The sequence below is a fragment of the Mastomys coucha genome, chromosome Y (assembly GCF_008632895.1).
Source record: "Mastomys coucha isolate ucsf_1 chromosome Y, UCSF_Mcou_1, whole genome shotgun sequence".
Lineage (NCBI taxonomy): Eukaryota > Metazoa > Chordata > Mammalia > Rodentia > Muridae > Mastomys > Mastomys coucha.
Window position 1 is genome coordinate 488076 of NC_045031.1, and position 19924 is coordinate 507999.

Here is a 19924-nt window from a genome sequence, read left to right on the forward strand (position 1 = left end):
TTTTAGATTCTGGATGGTTTTGCTCACTTCCTTCACCTGTTTGATTGTGTTTTCCTGTAGTTCTTTAAAGGATTTTTGTGTTTCCCCTTTAAGAGCTTCTAGCTGTTTACCTGTGTTCTCCTGTATTTCTCTAATGGAGTTATTTATGTCTTTTTTAAAGTTCTGTATCATCATCATGAGAGGTGATTTTAGATCTGAATCTTGCTTTTCCCGTGTGATGGTGTGTCTAGGACTTGCTATGGTGGGAGAATTGGGTTCTAATGATGCTAAGTAACCTTGGTTTGTGTTATTTTATTACACTACTCCTCCCTGTCTCTCCCCAACCCCCACCCTGCCATCTGGTTATCTTTAGTGCTACCTGCCCTTGCTAAAATCTGACTGGACCCTGTCTTTCCTGTGATTCTGGTTGTGTCAGAACTCCTCAGAGTCAAGCTGTTTCTGTGATCCTGTGATTCTGGGTTCCTGTGACCCTGGGCTTGTTAGAGTACCTCAGAGTGCAGCAGCTTCCTCTGGGTGTTGTGGTACTGGCTGCAGAGCTTGCACTCAAGGTCCACTCAGGACACCAGCTCAGAGAGACTGGAAGGAACCCGAGCCACTCTGCTTGCAAAGTTCCTTTGTCCCTGGTCTCTCTGTCCCAGTTACTCCTGGTGTTGGGACAGATGTTCTGTCCTCCTCAACTCTGATCCTGAATGTTAGAGAGCCCAGGAGTGGAGTTTCTTCTGGGTGTTGTGGGACTAGCTGCAGAGCTTGCGCCCAAGTTCTGCTCAGGACACCAGCCCAGAGAGACCCGAAGGTGAAATCCTAATTTTGTAAGCCTTATTAATCTAATTCCAGCAGTGGCAAATCCTGACAGATCTGCCAATGAAACCGGGAGACACTTGGAGCTACATCTTGTACTCATGCTATCCCCATTCAAACAAGACCTAACTCTCTTCTGCTACCTCTCTCCTTCTAAGCAGCTTTATTATAATAGCCAGAAGCTGGATAGAACCCAGATGTCCCTCGACAGTAGAAGGGATACAGAAAATGTGGTACATCTACACAATGGAGTACTACTCAGCTATTAAAAACAATGAATTTATGAAATTCTTAGGAAAATGGATGGATCTGGAGAATATCATCCTGAGTGAGGTAACACAATCACAAAAGAACACACATGGCATGCACTCTCCGATAAGTGGTTATTATCCCAAAATACAATGCACAAATCAAAAGAAACTCAAGAGGAAGGAAGACCAAAGTGTGGATACTTTTCTCCTTCTTAGAAGAGGAACAAAATACTCATGGAAGGAGTTGCAGGGATAAACTATGGAGCAGAGACTGAAGGAAGGACAATCCAGAGACTGCTACACTTGGGAATCTTTCACATATTCAATCATTAAATTCATACACTATTATGGATGCCAGCAAGTGCTGGCTGACAGGAGCCTGATATAGCTGTCTCCTGAGAGGCTCTGACAGTACCGGACTAATACAGAAGTAGAGGCTGACAGCCATCCACTGGACTGAGCACAAGGTTCTCCAGTGAAGGAGCTAGAGAAAGGATCCAAGGAGCTGAAGGGTTTGCAGCCCCTTAGGATGAACAACAATATGAACTAACTAGTACCCTCAGAGCTTCCATGGACTAAACCACCAACCAAAGAGTACACATGGTGGGACTGATGGCTTCAGCTGCATATTTAGCAGAGGATGGCCTAGTTGGTCATCAATGGCAGGAGAGGCCCTTGGTCCTGTGAAGGTTCTATGCCCCAGTGTAGGGGAATGCCAGGGCCAGGAAGCAGGAGAGCGTGGGGGTGGTGAGCAGGGGAAAGGTGAGAAAACAAGTTTGGGTGGGAGAAGGGAAACTGGGAAAGGAGATATCGTTTCAAATGTAAATAAAGAAAATATCTAATAGAAAAAGTCTTTTATTACTAAATAAATTGGATGTTATCACAGCAATGAAAAAAAAGAAAAATATGCACAAAGTTTGCTGATTTAAAGGTAATATGAATCACTTTGTGTTCTCATATTTTTTTTCCAAGTAGTATGTGTAATAAATACTAAACCTATGTTATTCTTTATAATACTTTTAAAAGTTATTGGTTATTTTATAAAGTTAAATTGGATTTGAAACACCAAACATAAGAAACTGTTAAATGTTCATACTCATACTGGTGTTTGAACACCAGTTCAGTGTTTTGTTTTTGTTTTTAGATGTTCTAATGCCCAACTATTTGTTTTCCTCTTCTTGCTTCATGAAAATGTTACAAGTTTTACTAGTATAAAGCAGAACTTCTATTTCAGGTTAAGGATGAAATAAATGGCTACTTAATTTAACATTCAGAGGTAGATGAACGCTATGATTTACTTTTAGGGAATCAAATTGCATTAACTGCCTAATGGCCTGTGTTTCATGAAAGAAAAACTGGGTGTTCTTTCTTTTTGTTCAAGAAAATGTTTTTCTGTATAACCCTGGCTTTTCTGGAATTTGTTTTGTAGACAAGGCTGTCCTGAAACTCAGGAACCTGCTTGTCTCTGACTCCTAAATACTTGGATTAAAGGCATGACACTACCACCCAGCAAAACCAGCAATTTAAACATGAATTTACATTATCTAACCAATGCCAAAAAAGTTAATACAGAATTTTTAAAAGAACAAATGGACCTACTTTTGGTGAACATAGGTCTGGAGAACAGGCAAAGAGTTCATCTTCAGGAAACTGAACACTTGAGGACACTGATTCACATGGACGTGCACCATTGTAGACATGAAATTTGCAATGAGGATTTAATGCTATTGCTAGAAGTTCTAGAAATGGAAACCAGTCCTGAGACAATTTGGCCACACAAAGTTCCACTAGGCGATGGGTATTGTTAATAATACACCTCTGTTAAACAAATAATAGGTAAGAACAGATTGTAATTTCACACACAGAAAATTTTAGTTTTGTTAATTTTTCTATTTCTAAATTATCTAAATTATTTTATACATTAATACTATGAATTAAATAACATTCATTAAATTAATATTTAATTTACTGTATAGTTTCATATTTCAGAATCTCATGTAAACTTAGCACTAAGAAAATAGAAACAAGATTTCAAACTAGGCCAGACTGTAGTCTAAAGCTTAGACTGAGTCTAAGGCCAGACTAAAAATATTTTTTGGGGGGTTTATTGTTTTGTCCTTTTTGTTTGTTTGTTTTTCAAGACAGGGCTTCTCTATGAAGCCCTGGCTGTGCACTTACTTTAACACTAGTTTGGCTTTAAACTCACAGAGATCTACCTGCCTATGCTTCCCAAATGCTGGGATTAAAAGCATGTATTGCCTAGCTATAAGATAACTTATTTTTTTAAATCTGCGATAATTTTTTTTTTCTGTTCTGTATATCCTTGGCTGTCTGGAACTCACTCTGTTCGAGGCTGGCCTCGAACTCAGAAATCTGCCTGCCTCTGCCTCCCAAGTGCTGGGATTAAAGGCGTGAGTCACTACGGCCTGGTCTGGGAGAACTTTTCTAATAATGTTTGGACAAAAGGCTGCTTATAACTACATATTTAGTTAGTAAGATATATGTCACAATATTTTCTCACTGTGGTATTTTGTAGTCTACAAGTAATAATTCTAAAGTCTAAACACATTCATTATCCACTACAAAGAAAATTTGCAATCTAAGCTGCAATTCAGAGATCTCACATTACTTTCAAAAGGTGCACACACATATATGTATACATACATAGCACACAGATACACATGTATGCCCTGGTTATTTTTGATAATATTTAAGTTAAATTCCAGCCATAAAATTATGCATGTTTCACAATTTCTGATTAATTGCATTTTATAAATATCTGCCTTGCCATTCAGTAATTTATTAAAAAGATAAATTAAGAATATTTAGTTCTTAGAATGGATCAATAGATGTCTAAATTATTTTGTTTCATAAGTATTCATATTTACTTTTACCAGCTGAGTAAAGCTAAGCTCCATCTCAGAACACAAAATTTTGTCTCTACTTTATCAGTGTCAAAACTAAAATTTGAATTTCCAAAATGAGTGAGTACTGATCCATGGTTTATACTTCATAGAGGAAGTTAACTTTTTATCTCTCAGGGCCAAGGAAAATCCTTCTAAGTTTCTTTGTTTATTTCTACATTTAAACTCTTATGCTATTGTATCACTTAGTGTTCCAGCTATTCTATACATTATTTTGTATTCCAGCTATATATTATTCCCTTTTCTAGATATGTATTTTTAAAAATAAACACAATAGCGGATAAGAGTTAGAATCAATAGTAAATCTGGTAAATCATACTGTTAGAAGACATTTAAATTTCAGGTAGTATTTTAAAAAACAAGGCCTTATACTTAAAACTTCAAGCAAGCTCTTTCTAAAAGAGTAAAAAATTTTTAAATATGTCAGGTGATGCAGATTTATGCGATATTTTGCTAAGACAAACTCACATGGTGCTTTGTTAAGCCAAGACTGATGGGAGGACATGTGATTTTTGGACAGAATATAAACAAGACTCAATGGACAAAGATGATGCAACTCCATAGCTAACTATGCAATGCTTCATTGGTCTTCCATCTCCTGGCATCCTGTCTGCTCCTGGTTGCTTCCACTGACTAGTGCCAATATGGAGGAGGACTAGTGGTTTCTGCTAGATCATACCACTGCTGATGACTCCTGTTTGCTATTGTGACACATCTGAACGGGACTACTGGTATCCTAACAAATGGACATTAAAATCACCCCCAAAACTACATTTAAAAAGGTCCACATCTGCGTGTCCTATTTACCATCTTTCTTCCCTACCTTTAGACAGTCAGCTAGTAGTTTGTAGCATTTAAAAACCATTATTAAAAGTAGGTTTAAAAAAAACTCTAGGCAAAAAAATCCTAAGTCTACAGAAGCTCCTTCTTCAAACTTGCATTAGGCTTATTATTCAAAACATTGCAGTAATATTTTCCAAACATAGATTCATAAAAAAATAACTTATAAACTGGGCAGTGGTGGCCCACACCTTTAATCCCAGCACTTGGGAGGCAGAGGCAGGCAGATTTCTGAGTTCAAGGCCAGCCTAGTCTACAGAGTGAGTTCCAGGACAGCCAGGGCTACAGAGAGAGAAACAAAAAACAAAACAAAACAAAACAAAAACCCAACATATAAAACTTAAATTCCCATCATATACAAAACTCACATGAATTTCAAACTTCCATCCGCTCACAGCCTCATCCATAAGGATTTTGGTAAATGTCACAGTTAAAACATCTCGAAAAAACCGCTGGCATGCTTCACTTTTAGTATCAAGGCCTAAAAGGAAGTAAAGTAAATAAAAAATAAACAGGATTGAAGGGCTCAAGGGGTTTGCAACCCCATAGGAAGAGCAACAGTATCAACCAACCAGACCTCCCCCAACCCCCAGAGCTCCCAGAGACTAAACCACCAACCAAGGAGTACATATGGAGGGAGCCATGGCTCCCACTGCATATGAAGCAGAAGACTGCCTTATCTGGCATCAATGCGAGGGGATAGGCTTGGTCCTGTGGAGGCTTGATGCCCAGAAGGGGGATGCTAAAGGGGTGAGGTGTGTAGGGGAGAGCACCCTCTCAGAGGTGAAGGTGAGAAGGCATGGGGTGGAAAGTTCTTGGGGGGGGGGTCTGGAAAGGGGACAGTATTTGAATTGTAAATAAAATAATAAAAAAATTTTTTCAAGTAAAAAAATAAGTAAGACAAAAATGTTTATATGACCAAGTATGTGACTACATACTACGCAATATCAGAATCCAGTATGGTTTTTAATGCGTGAAGAAAACTGTAGCATTATGATAAAACAGCATTACCATAAAATTAAAAAAGACAGAATTCAGAAAAACAAAAACTGTATAAAAATCTTATCAAATCAAATAACTTGAACAATTGGAAATGTTTCTAAATATACTGTATCTTAACATATTTGATGTCACTTAAACCCTAACTCTAAAAAGAAGTCATCTCTATTTCACATGATCTCCAAAATAATGATAAGCCCATATAATCTAAATGTGAATCAGTATTAAATATAATTTAGGTTTTGTTCATCTTACAGTATTCTAGAACATGCCCTATATATGACATCTTCTGAATTAAGATCTACCTACAATGGATGGATAAATCAGTTAGAAAATGAATGTACTATTTTTTGTAGAGACCCAAGTCCAATTCCCAACACTCATACCAGTGATTCACAAACACTTGTAACTCTAGTTGCAACCCTATAACTTCTTCTGGCCTTCATGAATACCTGCAGGCACATCTACATACTCCTATATAGCAATACATTCAATTAAAATTAAAAATGAATTTTAAAACGTCATAGAGACATTACAAGACAACAAAGATATGTTAATGTGCCAAGTCATTTCAAGGTCTTGATAAATGACAATTAAATGTCCTTTAATCTCAGCATTCAGGAGGTAAAGGTAGGAATGCCCCATCTCTGAGTTCAAGACCATCTTAGTCTAATAGAGTGAGCTCTAGGGCAGCCAGGGCTACACAGAGAAAACTAAGAGGGGGAAGAGGGGAAAAGAGTAAGGGGAAGAGAGAGAATTCTATTATACATATATATGTATGTAACATATAAATATATTTAATATATAATACATATATTATGTGTATATATATGTATATATATGAGTGTATGCCCATGTGTATATATGTATGTATGTATACACACACACAAACACTCTTTAATCCTTTTATACAAGTCCAGTCATTATCTCCCTCCCCATATGCTCTCTGACCCCTCTCCTCCTCCTGTTCCCTTCCCATCTCTAAGAAGATATCCCTCCAACCCCCCTCCCCAAGACATTCCCACTCCCTGGGGTCTCAAGTCTTTTGAAGGTTAGGTGCATCTTCTCTGAGCCCAGACCAGTAGGCCCCTGCTGAACCCTTTCTCTCAGTGATTGAACAACCATGTATATAAATTTAGCCTTACCAGAAATGTTAATGATATTCACTGCAAATTACAAATATTTAATTATGTATGGAAAAACTCAAAGCCTTCAAAAACACTATTTACATATGTATACGAACATGTATGATGAAAACAGTAACAGATTTCAAACTCACCTTTTTTAGTAAGATCAAGAGAAGCTTCTAAAAGTACTTCTAATTCCCCCTTTGGCAAAACAGGAACCACCCATCGGGGCCTAATAATTATTGTAAAATAAGATTACTGTTCAGAACACTATTGAAACAGTGTTAAAGTTACTACAGGTTACTACTTTTACTAGGAAAAAGAACATAACAACAAACAAAATCCCCAAGCTATATTCACCATAGTTTTAAGGAAAAATGTTGCCAAGTGATATTCTTTTGTGGCATTAAAGAAATCTACTATATCTATGCAGAGTTTTATGATATCAAGTATGACATAGTGGTAAGAAATCACTTAGCATGTTTAACAAGACTGAAAATTAAACTGCCAATACCTGTAGCTAAAAAGGAATGTTTTCTTAAAATTAAAGTTTATATTTTACAGTGTAAAAATAAAACACTTTTAATTTCTTGACATAGACGAAACTTTGACAAGTGCCCCACATTCCACATATTCAGATAGTTACCAGCTTTTCCTTAATACATTTGCCAAACTTTTAAAATCTATTGTCTTAAGAAAATGTTTATACCTCAAAACAAACAGCTTTTAAAATGTGTTTGTCTATATTAAGTTAATGAAAAAGCTAGCATACCTTACTATTATTGCCATATTTACAAAAGAAGTCAGCATTCTATAAATATAATGACTGACTAACCCACCACTTCTCAGAAAATACTTTTTCTGAAATCTCCTAGGTGCTAAACAATGAGCTAGAAAAAGTATCAAACACTAATGATGTCATTTTAAATAAATTTAATAAAATTATATTATTGAACTGAAGAATTTTTTGAACTTTCCTCTTAATGATTCAGCTAACAGTATAACAAGTTCTTAAATCCATTATGAAAAAATAACCCTAACCAACAATAAGGGAGACTTGAAGAGACTTAAAGGACAGACTTTCAAAGTCCTTCAATTTTCTCATTCCTGCTACTGCTCAGATCAGGAATGACTAGGATTACAGGAAGTATATGACAGAACTGAGAATGTGGCATAATTCCCTCAGGGTAACAGGTACACATAGAAATGTATTAAGATAGAACTGGAGGGAGGCCTTAGTAGTTAAGTGTAATGGATGCCCTTCCAGAGGCCCACGTTTGAGTACCAGGACCTGCATGGAGACTCACAGCCATATCTAACTATAATGCTATAGAATCAGATGCTTATTTCTGGTATCCTCAGACTGTACACATATAATACACACAGAGGGATATAGGCAAAGTACCTATATATATATAACATAAATATGAATAGATCTTTTTAAAAAAGAAAACATGTTGAAGAGAATCTAAAGCTTTTGCTATATGTTGCCTTCTCCTATCATAAAATCTAACATTTGAAGCCTTTGGTCATGAAATTTATTCCTTATTCTATAACAGAAAGAAAACTGATGATGATAACGATGGCATTTGTCTTCTTACTAGCCAATCCTCAGGAGTCATTGATTTTTGAAGATGTAGCCATGAGGATATGTTGCTGTACAATTCTGAATTCTACACTGAAGCAAGAGAAAAGAGGCAGACTTTCTCAGTCAAGTTAAGCAGTAAGGGCTGGTAAAGAAGAGTGCATCATTAAAGTAAAAAAAAAAAAAGCTCAACAACTTGAGACAATTTCACAATGAAAGCAAACATTCCTCAAACTATGCTGGGTAGACGAGAAAGTTAAATTCCTTGAATTCCATTCAATATGTTTGACAAAGAAGATTTATGAGACATGTCAAATGTAGTTTCTTCTTTCTGTAGTCATGTATGTTTTCGTAGAATAATCAATAACTACGAGAGTACAAGTGCCATGAAACTAAAAAAGAGACTACTATAGATAGAATGTGTGTGTGTGTGTGTGTGTGTAAAGGGAAAACCAGAGAACAGAGACAAACTGCCTAAAATAGCATGATTCATTGTCCCTCCCTGTTCCTCTAATTTAATAACAGTTAACTAGTTGGCCAAAAGCAATTTGTTTCCTCAAGCAATTCTATCCATTAACATACAAATGAGGGCTGGTAAGATGGCTCAGAGAGTAAGAGGACTGACTGTTCTTCCGAAGGTTCCAAGTTCAAATCCCAGCAACCATATGGTGGCCCACACAACCACCTGTAATGAGATCTGACATCCTCTTCTGGCACATCTGAAGATAGCTACAGTGTATTTATGCATAATAATATATAAACCTTTGGGCTGGAGCAAGAAGGGACTGAGGCAAGTGGAGTTGACCAGAGTGAGTGGGGTCAACTGGAGTAAGCTGAGGTCCTAAAAATTCAATTCCCAACAACCACATGAAGGCTCACAACCATCTATATAGTTACAGAATTCTCATATTCATAAAAAAAAATCTTTGAGGCAGGTCTCAGTTTAAAAAAAAAACACATACAAATGAAAATAAATGCACCTGTTAATCATGTCGTCTAATTTTGCCAGGTCAGCATGAGGAAATGAAGGATCTTCTTCTTCATGCTGTGGTGGAGCATCACCTTGGCCTTGTTCATCTGGAGGAGTTGCTGGGGAATTCTCATTGGAAGAATCAGATGATGAAATCTTAATTAAAAGTTAAAAATCCCAGACAACTATAAACACATGTATAGTACTTAGCAACTGACATATCAGTACATGCTTGTAAAATTATCTGATATACACTATCACTATGTATTTAAGGACAGGAGTATTACTGCTGATCTCTGGCCCCTTTTCCATTTGCATGGAGGCATTTTCCCACAGATTAAAAATAATAATTATTATATAACACTATACTAAGTCAAATTACAGATATCATTTTTAAAAAACTACTAAAATAAATGCCATTGTACTTAATTTTTATTATAAAACTTGCAGAGATACATAAGTCACCACACACATTATATTATTAATAATTAGAAACAACAATAGTAATCAATGGCAATATTAAAAAATACAATATTTAAAAAACAAAGGGGATAGTTATGCTCATTAATCAATTCTGATATGTCAACTATAGACACAGGTAGCATAATTAATATCTGCTCAAAATTCATTGCAGTGCTAGGTTATATAAATTGTAGTCTGCATAGTCTCTAAAACTTAACAAATTTGATTTCTGGATAAGAAACATTCACAATGATCAGGTGCTATACGTGTGAAAGACAAAAGTTTAAAATGGAATAGGGAGAATCAAGTTTTCTGGCGTTCTCACAAAGCCTAGTTTATTAAGTGAGAGGCAGGAATCACAGAAAAAGGAAAATATTCTAAAACTCATGACCTAATACAATAAGCAATTCCTGGAAATAGGGACATAGGTCATAAATAGTGTACTTGTATAATAATGATGACACTATAAAGTTTGATCCCAGTAGTTTGAAGCCCAAAGAGAAAAACAGAATAGGCTATTTTGTCTTCCTCTACTTATTAATCTTCATGAATGAATTAAAATCTCCAATACAACTCTGCCCAGAAAAAACAAATCTATTAATTGGACATTTAACACTTCTATATTTGAAGTAATTATTAAACAGTAAAAGAGTGTATTAAATTAACAGAAGAAAAGTAAAAATGAAGGTTTCTAGAATAATTCATTAAGTGGATACTTAAACTGCATTAAAAGTAAAATTAAAATAAAAATTTCTAGGGGCTGGTGAGATGGCCCAGCAGGTAAGAGCACTGACTGCTCTTCGGAAGGTCCTGAGTTCAAATCCCAGCAACCACATGGTGGCTCAACAACCACCCGTAATGAAACCTGACGCCCTCTTCTGGTGCGTATGAAGACAGCTACAGTGTACTCATTTATAATATAAATAAATCTTTTAAAAAAATAAATAAAAATTTCTAGAGTTAAAACTTAAAAAAAAATTAAAAACAACAGGACAGAAGAATATAAATGAATAAAACTAGTATCAAAAAATGATAGTGGTATGTGATTTACACCTGTAATCCTTGTATTGTACAGGTATAGCCAGAGACATTCTGAGTTTCTGGGCTAGTTTTTTTTTTTCTTTTTTTTTTAAGACAGGTTTTCTCTGTGTAGCCCTGCTGTCCTGGAACTCACTCTGTAGATCCGCCTGCCTCTGCCTCCCAAGTGCTGGGATTAAAGGTGTGCACCACCACTGCCCGGCTCTGGGCTAGTTTTAGCTACATATTGCATTTAAGACAAGTAAACTACATGAAGACTGTCCACTGAAATAAAACGTGCCACTCAAAAACACATATAGAAGGCAGTATGAGAAAGAAAAAAAAATAACCAGAAATACAAAGTAACCTAAATATATTTTTAGCCAGTAACAGGAGAGAAACCCAAAATATGGCTATAAGCTACATAAGACTCAAACTATTTAAATATAAGAATTAAAAGGAAAAGATAAGTCATATTTGGATTCTAGTCCAATTATATCATATGCTTGGAAATTAGCAATTCATCCCAGCAAAATGTGACATGCTGAACAAACTGAAAACCAACAATTCTTAAAAGAATTTTGGTCACAAATAAATGAAATTGTTGTCCTTAAAATTAAAAACCAGACAAAGTAACAACTTAATTGGGTGTAGTGTCCCACCCTTTAAGGCTCTCCGTTGAGAGCCAGGCCAGGTAATACTATATAGTAGAGGACACTTTAGTAATAAATAAAGACATTATAACTTGTGCAGAGGAAAAGGTAAATTTATCAATATACAATGGTTACATACATTGTAACCATTCAATCTAATCAATCAAACTATGGAGTTGTCAATTATATTCAAAAGTATTATCCTGACATAAACTGTTCATTAAACCAGTCATAAGCTTCAATGCTCTATTTTAGTAAGGAACAGGTCAGCCCAAAATTCAAACCAAAAAAAGTGTTCTTACACTGTAAAATTATCTATTTCAAATGAAATATAAAGAATATATCATAATTTATCTTCCCGAGGAGCATGGACATTTATTCAGAGTGTGTTGTGTGTGTCTCTCTCTCTCTCTCTCTCTCTCTCTCTCCCTTTTTCTCTGTCTCACACCACAGACAGACATATAAAAATATACTCTGTGGCATATTTAAGACAAATCATACAATGTTTCCTTTCAGAATGCTACAGAATCAAAGCAGGGAAAGAAAACTGGCAAAACTGTAAGTGAAATAGAAAGGAAATGATAGGTGAAACAGTCTATAAGCCAAAGAGGAAGTAATAATGAAAATTAGGATATCAGAAGCCAGTAAAAAATAAATACATAAAAGTTTATAAAATGCAGCAAAACAGTGTGAAGCAAGATTTAACATATTTTAAAATCTTAAATAAAAATACCTAATCTTTTTCTTAAGAGAAGCATGTAAGTCACAGCTAACACAAAAATTAAAAGTAACAAAAGCAAAACAGAAAGAGCACTGAATAATAAAAAAATAGTTTTGAAAAGTTTAAGATGGGCTGGAGAGATGGCTCATGTACATGTAGAAGAATTAAGTAGACATCATGTTTGAAGAAATAATTATTGATAATTAAAAAAAATCCCTCACAATGCTCATGATACAACCCATAGGCCATATGGAGCTTAGGAGGAAGGAAGCCCAGGGTGCGGACAGGATGATCTTGGGAGGTGGAGGGATGGAGATGTTGGGGGTGGGGAGGAAAAAAAAAGGGGCAGGATCAGGTACTGGAGGGGACAGATGTGAGGTACAGAGGGTTAAGAAATTGAATAAAAATATGTAGCAGTGGAAGATGAGGAACTGGGTGTAGCCACCGGAGGAGGGTCCCAGACACCGGGGAAGCTAGAGAGTCCTAGGACCCAAAGGGGGATGACCTTAGCCAAAATGTGCACTGAAGAGATAGAACCTGTAGAGACCACCTCCAATACATAGGCACAGGCCCCAGTTGAGGGATGGTGCCACCCACCCATCTCAGTTTTTAACTCAGAAATGTTCCTGTCCAAAGAAAAGACAGGGTCAAAATGGAGCAGAGACTGAAGGAAAGGCTATCCCACCTGGGGATCCTTCCTTTAAACAGATACCAAACCCAGACACTATTTTTGTTGCCATGAGGCTTTTGCTATCAGGGCCCTGGTGTGACCGTTCTGTGAGGTTCTGCCAGCACCTGACCAATGCAGATTGGATGCTTGAAGCCAATCATCGAAGTTTCAGGTGGGGACCCCAGTGGGGGAGCTGGTGGAAGTACCGGAGGAGCAGAGGGGAATTGAAACCCTAATAGGAGGAACAATGTGGGGCTGGCTGGACCAACCAGTGCACTTAGGGAGCAGACCACCAGTCAAGGAATGTACAGGGAGGGATCCATGGCTCCAGATACACACATATCAGAAGATGGCCTTGTTGGACATCAATTGGAGGGGAGGCCCTTGGTCCTGTGGAGGTTTATTGCCCCAGTATAAGGGGATGTTGGAGCAGTGGACAGGAGTGGGATGAGTGGGGCAGCACCCTCAGAGGCAAAGAGGAGGGGGCAGAAGGCTGATGGATGGGGGCTGTGGAGAGGGAAGGGGGAATATCATTTGAGATGTAAATGACAGCAAAGATTAATAAAAAAAGCAACAACAAAAGTAACAACAAAACAAAAACACTCAGATGTAGCTTTGCCTCATTTCTAAAAGTTTAACTTTTTGTAAGGTAGAAAATCTTAGAAATAACAGTTCATAGATTTTAAATAAACACATTTGTGAATACAATGAATTTTGTACCATGTTATTAGTTTTTACTAATTTACTAATTACTGTAATTAACCAATTATAATGAATAACTTAATTTTGCCCTTAGAGTTATAATTACTGTTAACATAAAACCACAATTCACAAGTCTTAAGTACCATATAACACAATTTTCATGTTGTTATTTTCCTTTAAGTAGTTTTGGTGGTTATATATTGTTCAGCACATAATCCAATTGTTCATATTCTTCAGTACCTAAAACAATATGCTATAATCTTACCTGGTTCTGTTGGAAAGAAGCCTGAAGTTGTCCATCAGGAGCCTGTCCCTGGCTCTCATTCTCTCCTACTGGAGAGCCACGAGTTGTGATTGTCATGATCAAAGAGTAGACCTTTCTTAGTTTGTCTGTTTATGCATTTGTCCTAAGAGAAGAAATTATAGTCTACTTATAAAAATGCAATATTACCATATGCCAGCCCCTAGAATCTGTAACTTAAGAACAATCAATCATATAGAAATTATTTTAACCAAAACCAGGAAAATGGAAAAGGTAAGAAATTATTCCAACTTTAACATGAATTCCAAATTTAACCAGGACTCTACAATCAGTAATACAGAATTATAAAATGAGACAAAGGCAAAGTATAATTTTAGTTATACTTTAAATTAATAATCACATTATTATTTTGGCAGTTCTACCAAGAAAACAAGTCTTGCCAGTTCTTAAGTGGAAGCAATGTACATCAACTAGAATCCTCACAGGACTATAGATTATTTATTTGGGAGTTCTTTGCAAGATAACATGAAAGTATTGATTTTACAGTTATAATAATATTTAGCCCAATAATTTCTAACCAACACTAAAAATATGAAAATAGAATTCTCTGTGGTTCTTTTAAATGAATTCTAATGAAATTTAAGTCTGGCTTGGACATGACTAGACCAAATACCTAAGGCCTAGAGTTGGCATTTCTTGAATATATCCTTGAAAATAAAATGTTTCATCAAATAGAAATCAAGTTTCATTCCAAAAGCCAAGCACTGGAAACCGAGCCAAGTAAAAAGGAATGAGCTGACATTTTTCTAAAAATATTAGCAACTAACACATTCAACTAGAGGAGGCCACGAGCACAAAAATAAATCTAGAAACAATAGAGGGAAAAAAGCCAAAGAAAAAGACATCAATTGGGAATATACTTGAAATGCTTAACACTAAAGGTTTTAGAAATCATACACTATTTTGAGTGTATTTATCTCCACAAATATACAAAATAGACTTGTCTTTATAAACAGAAGCACAGAAAGGAAAAACAATGTAATTTTCATAAAAATGCTAAGCAAAGTATGATCAAAACCTAGAATCTAGCTCTTAAGTAAACTATAGAACCATGTAAATTTTCAACCTTATTCATAATTATAAAAAAGGTTAACTATAACAATGTTATTTTTTTATTGTATTAGACATCATTGAGGTAAAGGCCAAGCCTGTGTTTTTCTTTGGAATAAAAATTGTCAAGTTAAGAAATGTTATTCTATAAAAGTAATAAATAAAAAAATGGAAGAAAAAAACTAAAAGATACACACATATTTATGCATATTATCTCCATAATAGCATTATATCTTATAAATTATTGTTTTACACTACATGTAATCATTCTAGTAGCCTTATATAAATAATTTAAAACCTCATTATCTTCTTAAAGTTTTCATTGCTTAAAAAACCTGGAACTTTAAAGTTTTCATGAAACTGAGGTGGGAAGAACTTTCTAAATTTGCTATTGGCTTAATTCTCTACAGACAAACATCTGTTTTCTTGAAATTCATCATCAAAGAATGTCTTTCCCTTTTCATCATTTATGTACAAACTGCATTAATTCAGAGTGATTTGAAATAGTTTTGAAAATGACTTCTTCTTGGACTATATGCAAAGCTCCCTGTATAAATTTACTTTGGGAAGACAGCATTATTCAAACTGGGTACCTCTTTAAGAACATATCCATTTTGCTGTTTTTTTTTTTTTTTTAAATCACAAATGTTCAATTTATCAAGCAAAGACTCAGGAGCCAGACACTGTGGTGAAAATCTGCAAGCTCAGAGACGTAGAGAGAGCACCCTGCTGACTTTCCTACTCCAAGGATGTTCCAGAAGGAAAAAGTTCCTTCTCCTTCTTACTTACCCTTTAACTCAAAGACACACGTATCTCTTTCCTGGGTTTTCTTAATCTACTCCCTGTCAACTGGTTGCTTGCTCTGTCTCTGGACCTATCTTTGACTTTATTTAGCTAGTTTACAGGAAGCTCTTGGGTTAAAGGTATGTGCTAGGGCTGAGACACAACAAAACAAACCATTTACAATCAACAGAAAACTCTTAGATAAAATGTATATGCTAGGGTTGAACCAAACCATAACAAGATATATCCAGTTCACAAACTTGGTGTTCACAATGTGATCCAGTATCTTGCAACTGCATTTTGTCTACTTAAACTACATATAGAACCTATCACAAATAAACAAAAAATATACAGAATAAAAGCAAATTAAAACAAGATTAAAGAAAGAAATATACAATGGAAGAAAACAAAATACAAGGGAAATAATGAAAAACAAAATTAAAAGAAAATATTATCAGTAAAAATACTATCAAACAGTAAGTAATAAAAATGTAAATGAGTTAAAATATCTAGTCAAAAATACAAATATTCTGAATGGATTTAAAAATGTGATCTAGGGGCTGAAGAGATGGCTCAGAGGTTCACAGCATTAACCGCATGATCTTCCAGAGGTTCTGAGTTCAGTTCCCAGCAACTACATGGTGGCTCACAATTACCTATAATGTGAGCTGATGCCCTCTTCTGGTGTGTCTGAATACAGCTAGAGTGTACTCATATAAATAAAAATGTGATCTAACAAGATGTTACTCTTTCAGAGATATAAAAAATCAGAATGGCCGGGCAGTGGTGGCACAGGCTTTTAATCCCAGCACTTGGGAGGCAGAGGCAGGCAGATTTCTGAGTTCAAGACCAGCCTGGTCTACAGAGTGAGTTCCAGGACAGTAAGGACTACTCAGAGAAACCCTGTCTCGAAAAAATAAAAACAAAACAAAACAAAAAAAAGTTCCAAAAAGACTTGCCATTTTTTAAGCCTGGATGAAGCTACTCAGAAGGAGAAAAAAGTTTCCAAAAATAGGCAAAAGTGTCAGAGACAGCCCCCTCTCACTGTTAAGAGTCCCAGAAAACACCCAGCTTCACAACCATAACAAATCTGTAGAGGGGGCTATGTAGGTAAGATCCCTTACAAGCTCCCTGATAGTTCAGTTTGTATGAGACCCTCTGAGTACAGAGTCCATGTTAGTTGATTCTGTATAACCAACTTATTTTTAAGGTGGAAACAAACAAAAAACTATTCTGAACTCATTCCTGAAACACCAAGGACAAATTCATTATTCACAACCTAGAAAATAAGGTTAAAAGTAAAACCATACGGGTGAGTTCTGAATTATGAATAAATGTAGATTCTCTCATATTTACATAAGTTAAATTCATACCAAGGAAAAAGTACCACATGGTTAGTTCTTTTATTTTTCAAGGTTAGGTTTGAGATTATCACTTGTAGTTAGTATTTTTGTCATATTACCTTAGTGGTGATGAGTCTCAGGAAAGATAGTGAAACTTTAATAAAAAATTTTAAATTCATTTTTAAAAGCAAAAACTCCAAAAATATAAGTGAAGGTAGACAAATGTTCCTTGGATTTACAATACGAACAGATATCACTAAAAACATCATGAACATCTAACAATGAGTCAAAAGCTGAACAAAAAAATTTAAATTATAAGCAAAAATGCAGTTAACATATTTCCATAAGAAAATCATTACTGTGAAACTTTCACTTTTAAAATATGGTAAAATTTAGTTTTCATAAAACACCATACAAATTTTATGCACTCTTTGAACTGTTAAGGGCAATGGAAAAAACACATAACACATCAGCAAAGTCAGGTTTACAGCTAGCCAACACAGACATGATTGTAGGAATATTAAAAACCAGAAAAGTAGCAGAAACAGGCCAGTTTATGAAGGACTCTTTCATTAATCGAGGCCAGCCTAGTCTACAGAGTGAGTTCCAGGACAGCCAGGGCTATATAGAGAAACCCTGTCTCGAAAAACAAAAAACAAAACAAAAATATATATTTTTGTTATATATACTTATATATATAATATATATTTTTATTTTACATATATACACACACATATATACATGTGTACACATACACATACACACACACACTCACACATATATATTGAACATCACAGAATGTTCGACCTCAGCAGTCTCTTGAAAGGATAAAAATGTAGTTCATTTCTCAGGCAAGATGTCACCGTACGGAAAAGGCATAAACAAATGTTGCTTGGCCATTAGTAAAGTAATTAGAAATATCCATAGTCTAGCTCTACTATAAATCATTCAGTTGTAAGTAAGGACATTGGGTTTGCAAAGAAACAAGATGCTAAGCCATACAACTATTAAGCTCCTTCCGGATTAAGTCCTCAACACAAAGCAGAAAAAGAAAACAAGAGGCAGCCATTTTCCCCTATGGTACTGAAACTAGTCATATCAGTCTGACTTTCTAAATCCTAAAACTTGAATGTAAAACAAAGGCAACTGATACAAGCCACTGTTTCATTCTCCTATTCTGTCTGAACATTCAGATACTAGGGCTTCTCTGAGACCGCAAGAGTGGCCGGGTCAAAACTCCATTTGCAACAAATTATTGATGGTGGCCAGCTTATGCCTTTGTCACAGAGGAGACTTACTAGTCTCTCTTCTTTTCCAGCAAATGAGCCGCTTACCTTTTTTCTCTGTCTTGAGAGCCGGACGCTCTAACCGTAGAGTTCTGTGACTAAGGGCCGTTTCTCCGAAGTCACCTCTGATTTCTCTGGCAGTTACGGCTTTTCTTTGATCCCTGTTCTGAGCCTTTATGACGCCCTTATGACACCACAAAGTAACCACCAAAATGAGGGAAAGGTGGTACCCAGCAACAACAATCAGGGAGAAAAGAAATTTATAGTTTGCTCTCTTACAAATAACATGGCGGACCCGACGATTCGACGCTAAGAAGAGAAAAGCTCCCAAAAGTCTTAGCGCCACGCAAAGGCTCAAGGGATCTCAACGTCTGCAAAGCCACGCCCCTTAGCCCTCTCTCAAATAGTCCCCTTCCTGTGTTGGTCGTTTTAGCCATTGTTTCACTATTTCCGGCACCAGTACTTAAGAAATTTTCCGGTCAGAAACTAGTGAAAAGTAAATCTTAAGTTCCTATGTACCAATGAGGCAGCTGGAAGGGCGGGGGACAGGGAAGGTGCTTAGATTAGCTTTTTTCTTTTTAAGTTTTTTATATAAATTTCTTGATGGAGTACATGCTCCGAGTAACACAATTTTGAATTTAAAAATTCAAAAATTTAAAAATTTAAAATTTAAAATATTTGAATTTAAAAATACACCGGTAAGTGAGGCCTTGATTTAAAATGATCTTGTCTGGTGCTACTGTTAAGAAGTTGGGCATGCTTATAAATGAAAAACGGGGACAGTAAAGAAACTAAATGAGAAGCTCTGTGGATGAAAATGGACAAATAAATAAATAAATAAATAAAAAGTAAATAAAGTTTATTCCAAACCATCAAGGCTGTCTGTTCTTGGAACAAAGAGACAAGCAATAGGTTAGAAGTGGGAGGTGGAAAAATTCTTTGTTTTATATGGGAATGGATATTTGGGAGAAAGGCAGACTGTGAGCTAGGGTGGGAACTTGTGAGAAGGGACTGAGGAAGCCTAGAAACTAGCAACATCTTTGACATGCTAATAGTCATAATAGTCATATGTTAATGGAGAGCTGTGTGTCCCTTTTGCCAACTAGCACATTTTTCCAAGCTGGTGAAGGAATGATGGATTTTGTCTAAGTGATCAACCTTGGAAAAAGGAGTTTCTTGGAGGGGCCTAGCGGCTTACAGCAACAAAACTGAGAGATGGCATTTATTAGTATATTATTGCAAACAATATCCTACAAAATACACACACACACACACACATATGTGTTATATATGGGTTAGTTGTTATATATATAAAATATATATGTGTATATAACAATATATTTATATTAGGGTTTTCTAGTATAACAGAACTTAAAAATAAATTTCTTTCTCTCTGTGTATAATATATATCCCAATAAATG

General features: G+C 35.7%; 1 protein-coding gene across 2 annotated transcripts in view; it reads right to left on the minus strand.

Moving 5' to 3' along the window:
• Positions 1-18822, minus strand: part of LOC116096530 (probable ubiquitin carboxyl-terminal hydrolase FAF-X) — a 144156-nt gene extending 125334 nt beyond the window's left edge. Inside the window, exons 1-6 of one of the 2 annotated variants that reach the window (XM_031378461.1) lie at positions 18552-18822; positions 13985-14126; positions 9505-9623; positions 7092-7171; positions 5182-5294; positions 2649-2867 (exon numbers count right to left, since the gene is read on the minus strand). In XM_031378461.1, coding sequence (XP_031234321.1) covers positions 2649-2867; positions 5182-5294; positions 7092-7171; positions 9505-9623; positions 13985-14080 — 627 coding nt within the window. In that variant the 5' untranslated portion in view covers positions 14081-14126; positions 18552-18822. Of the gene's footprint in view, positions 1-2648; positions 2868-5181; positions 5295-7091; positions 7172-9504; positions 9651-13984; positions 14127-18551 lie in introns of both variants that reach the window. The other variant, XM_031378452.1, reaches the window with a different exon arrangement.
• Between the last annotated feature and the right edge of the window lie 1102 nt (positions 18823-19924).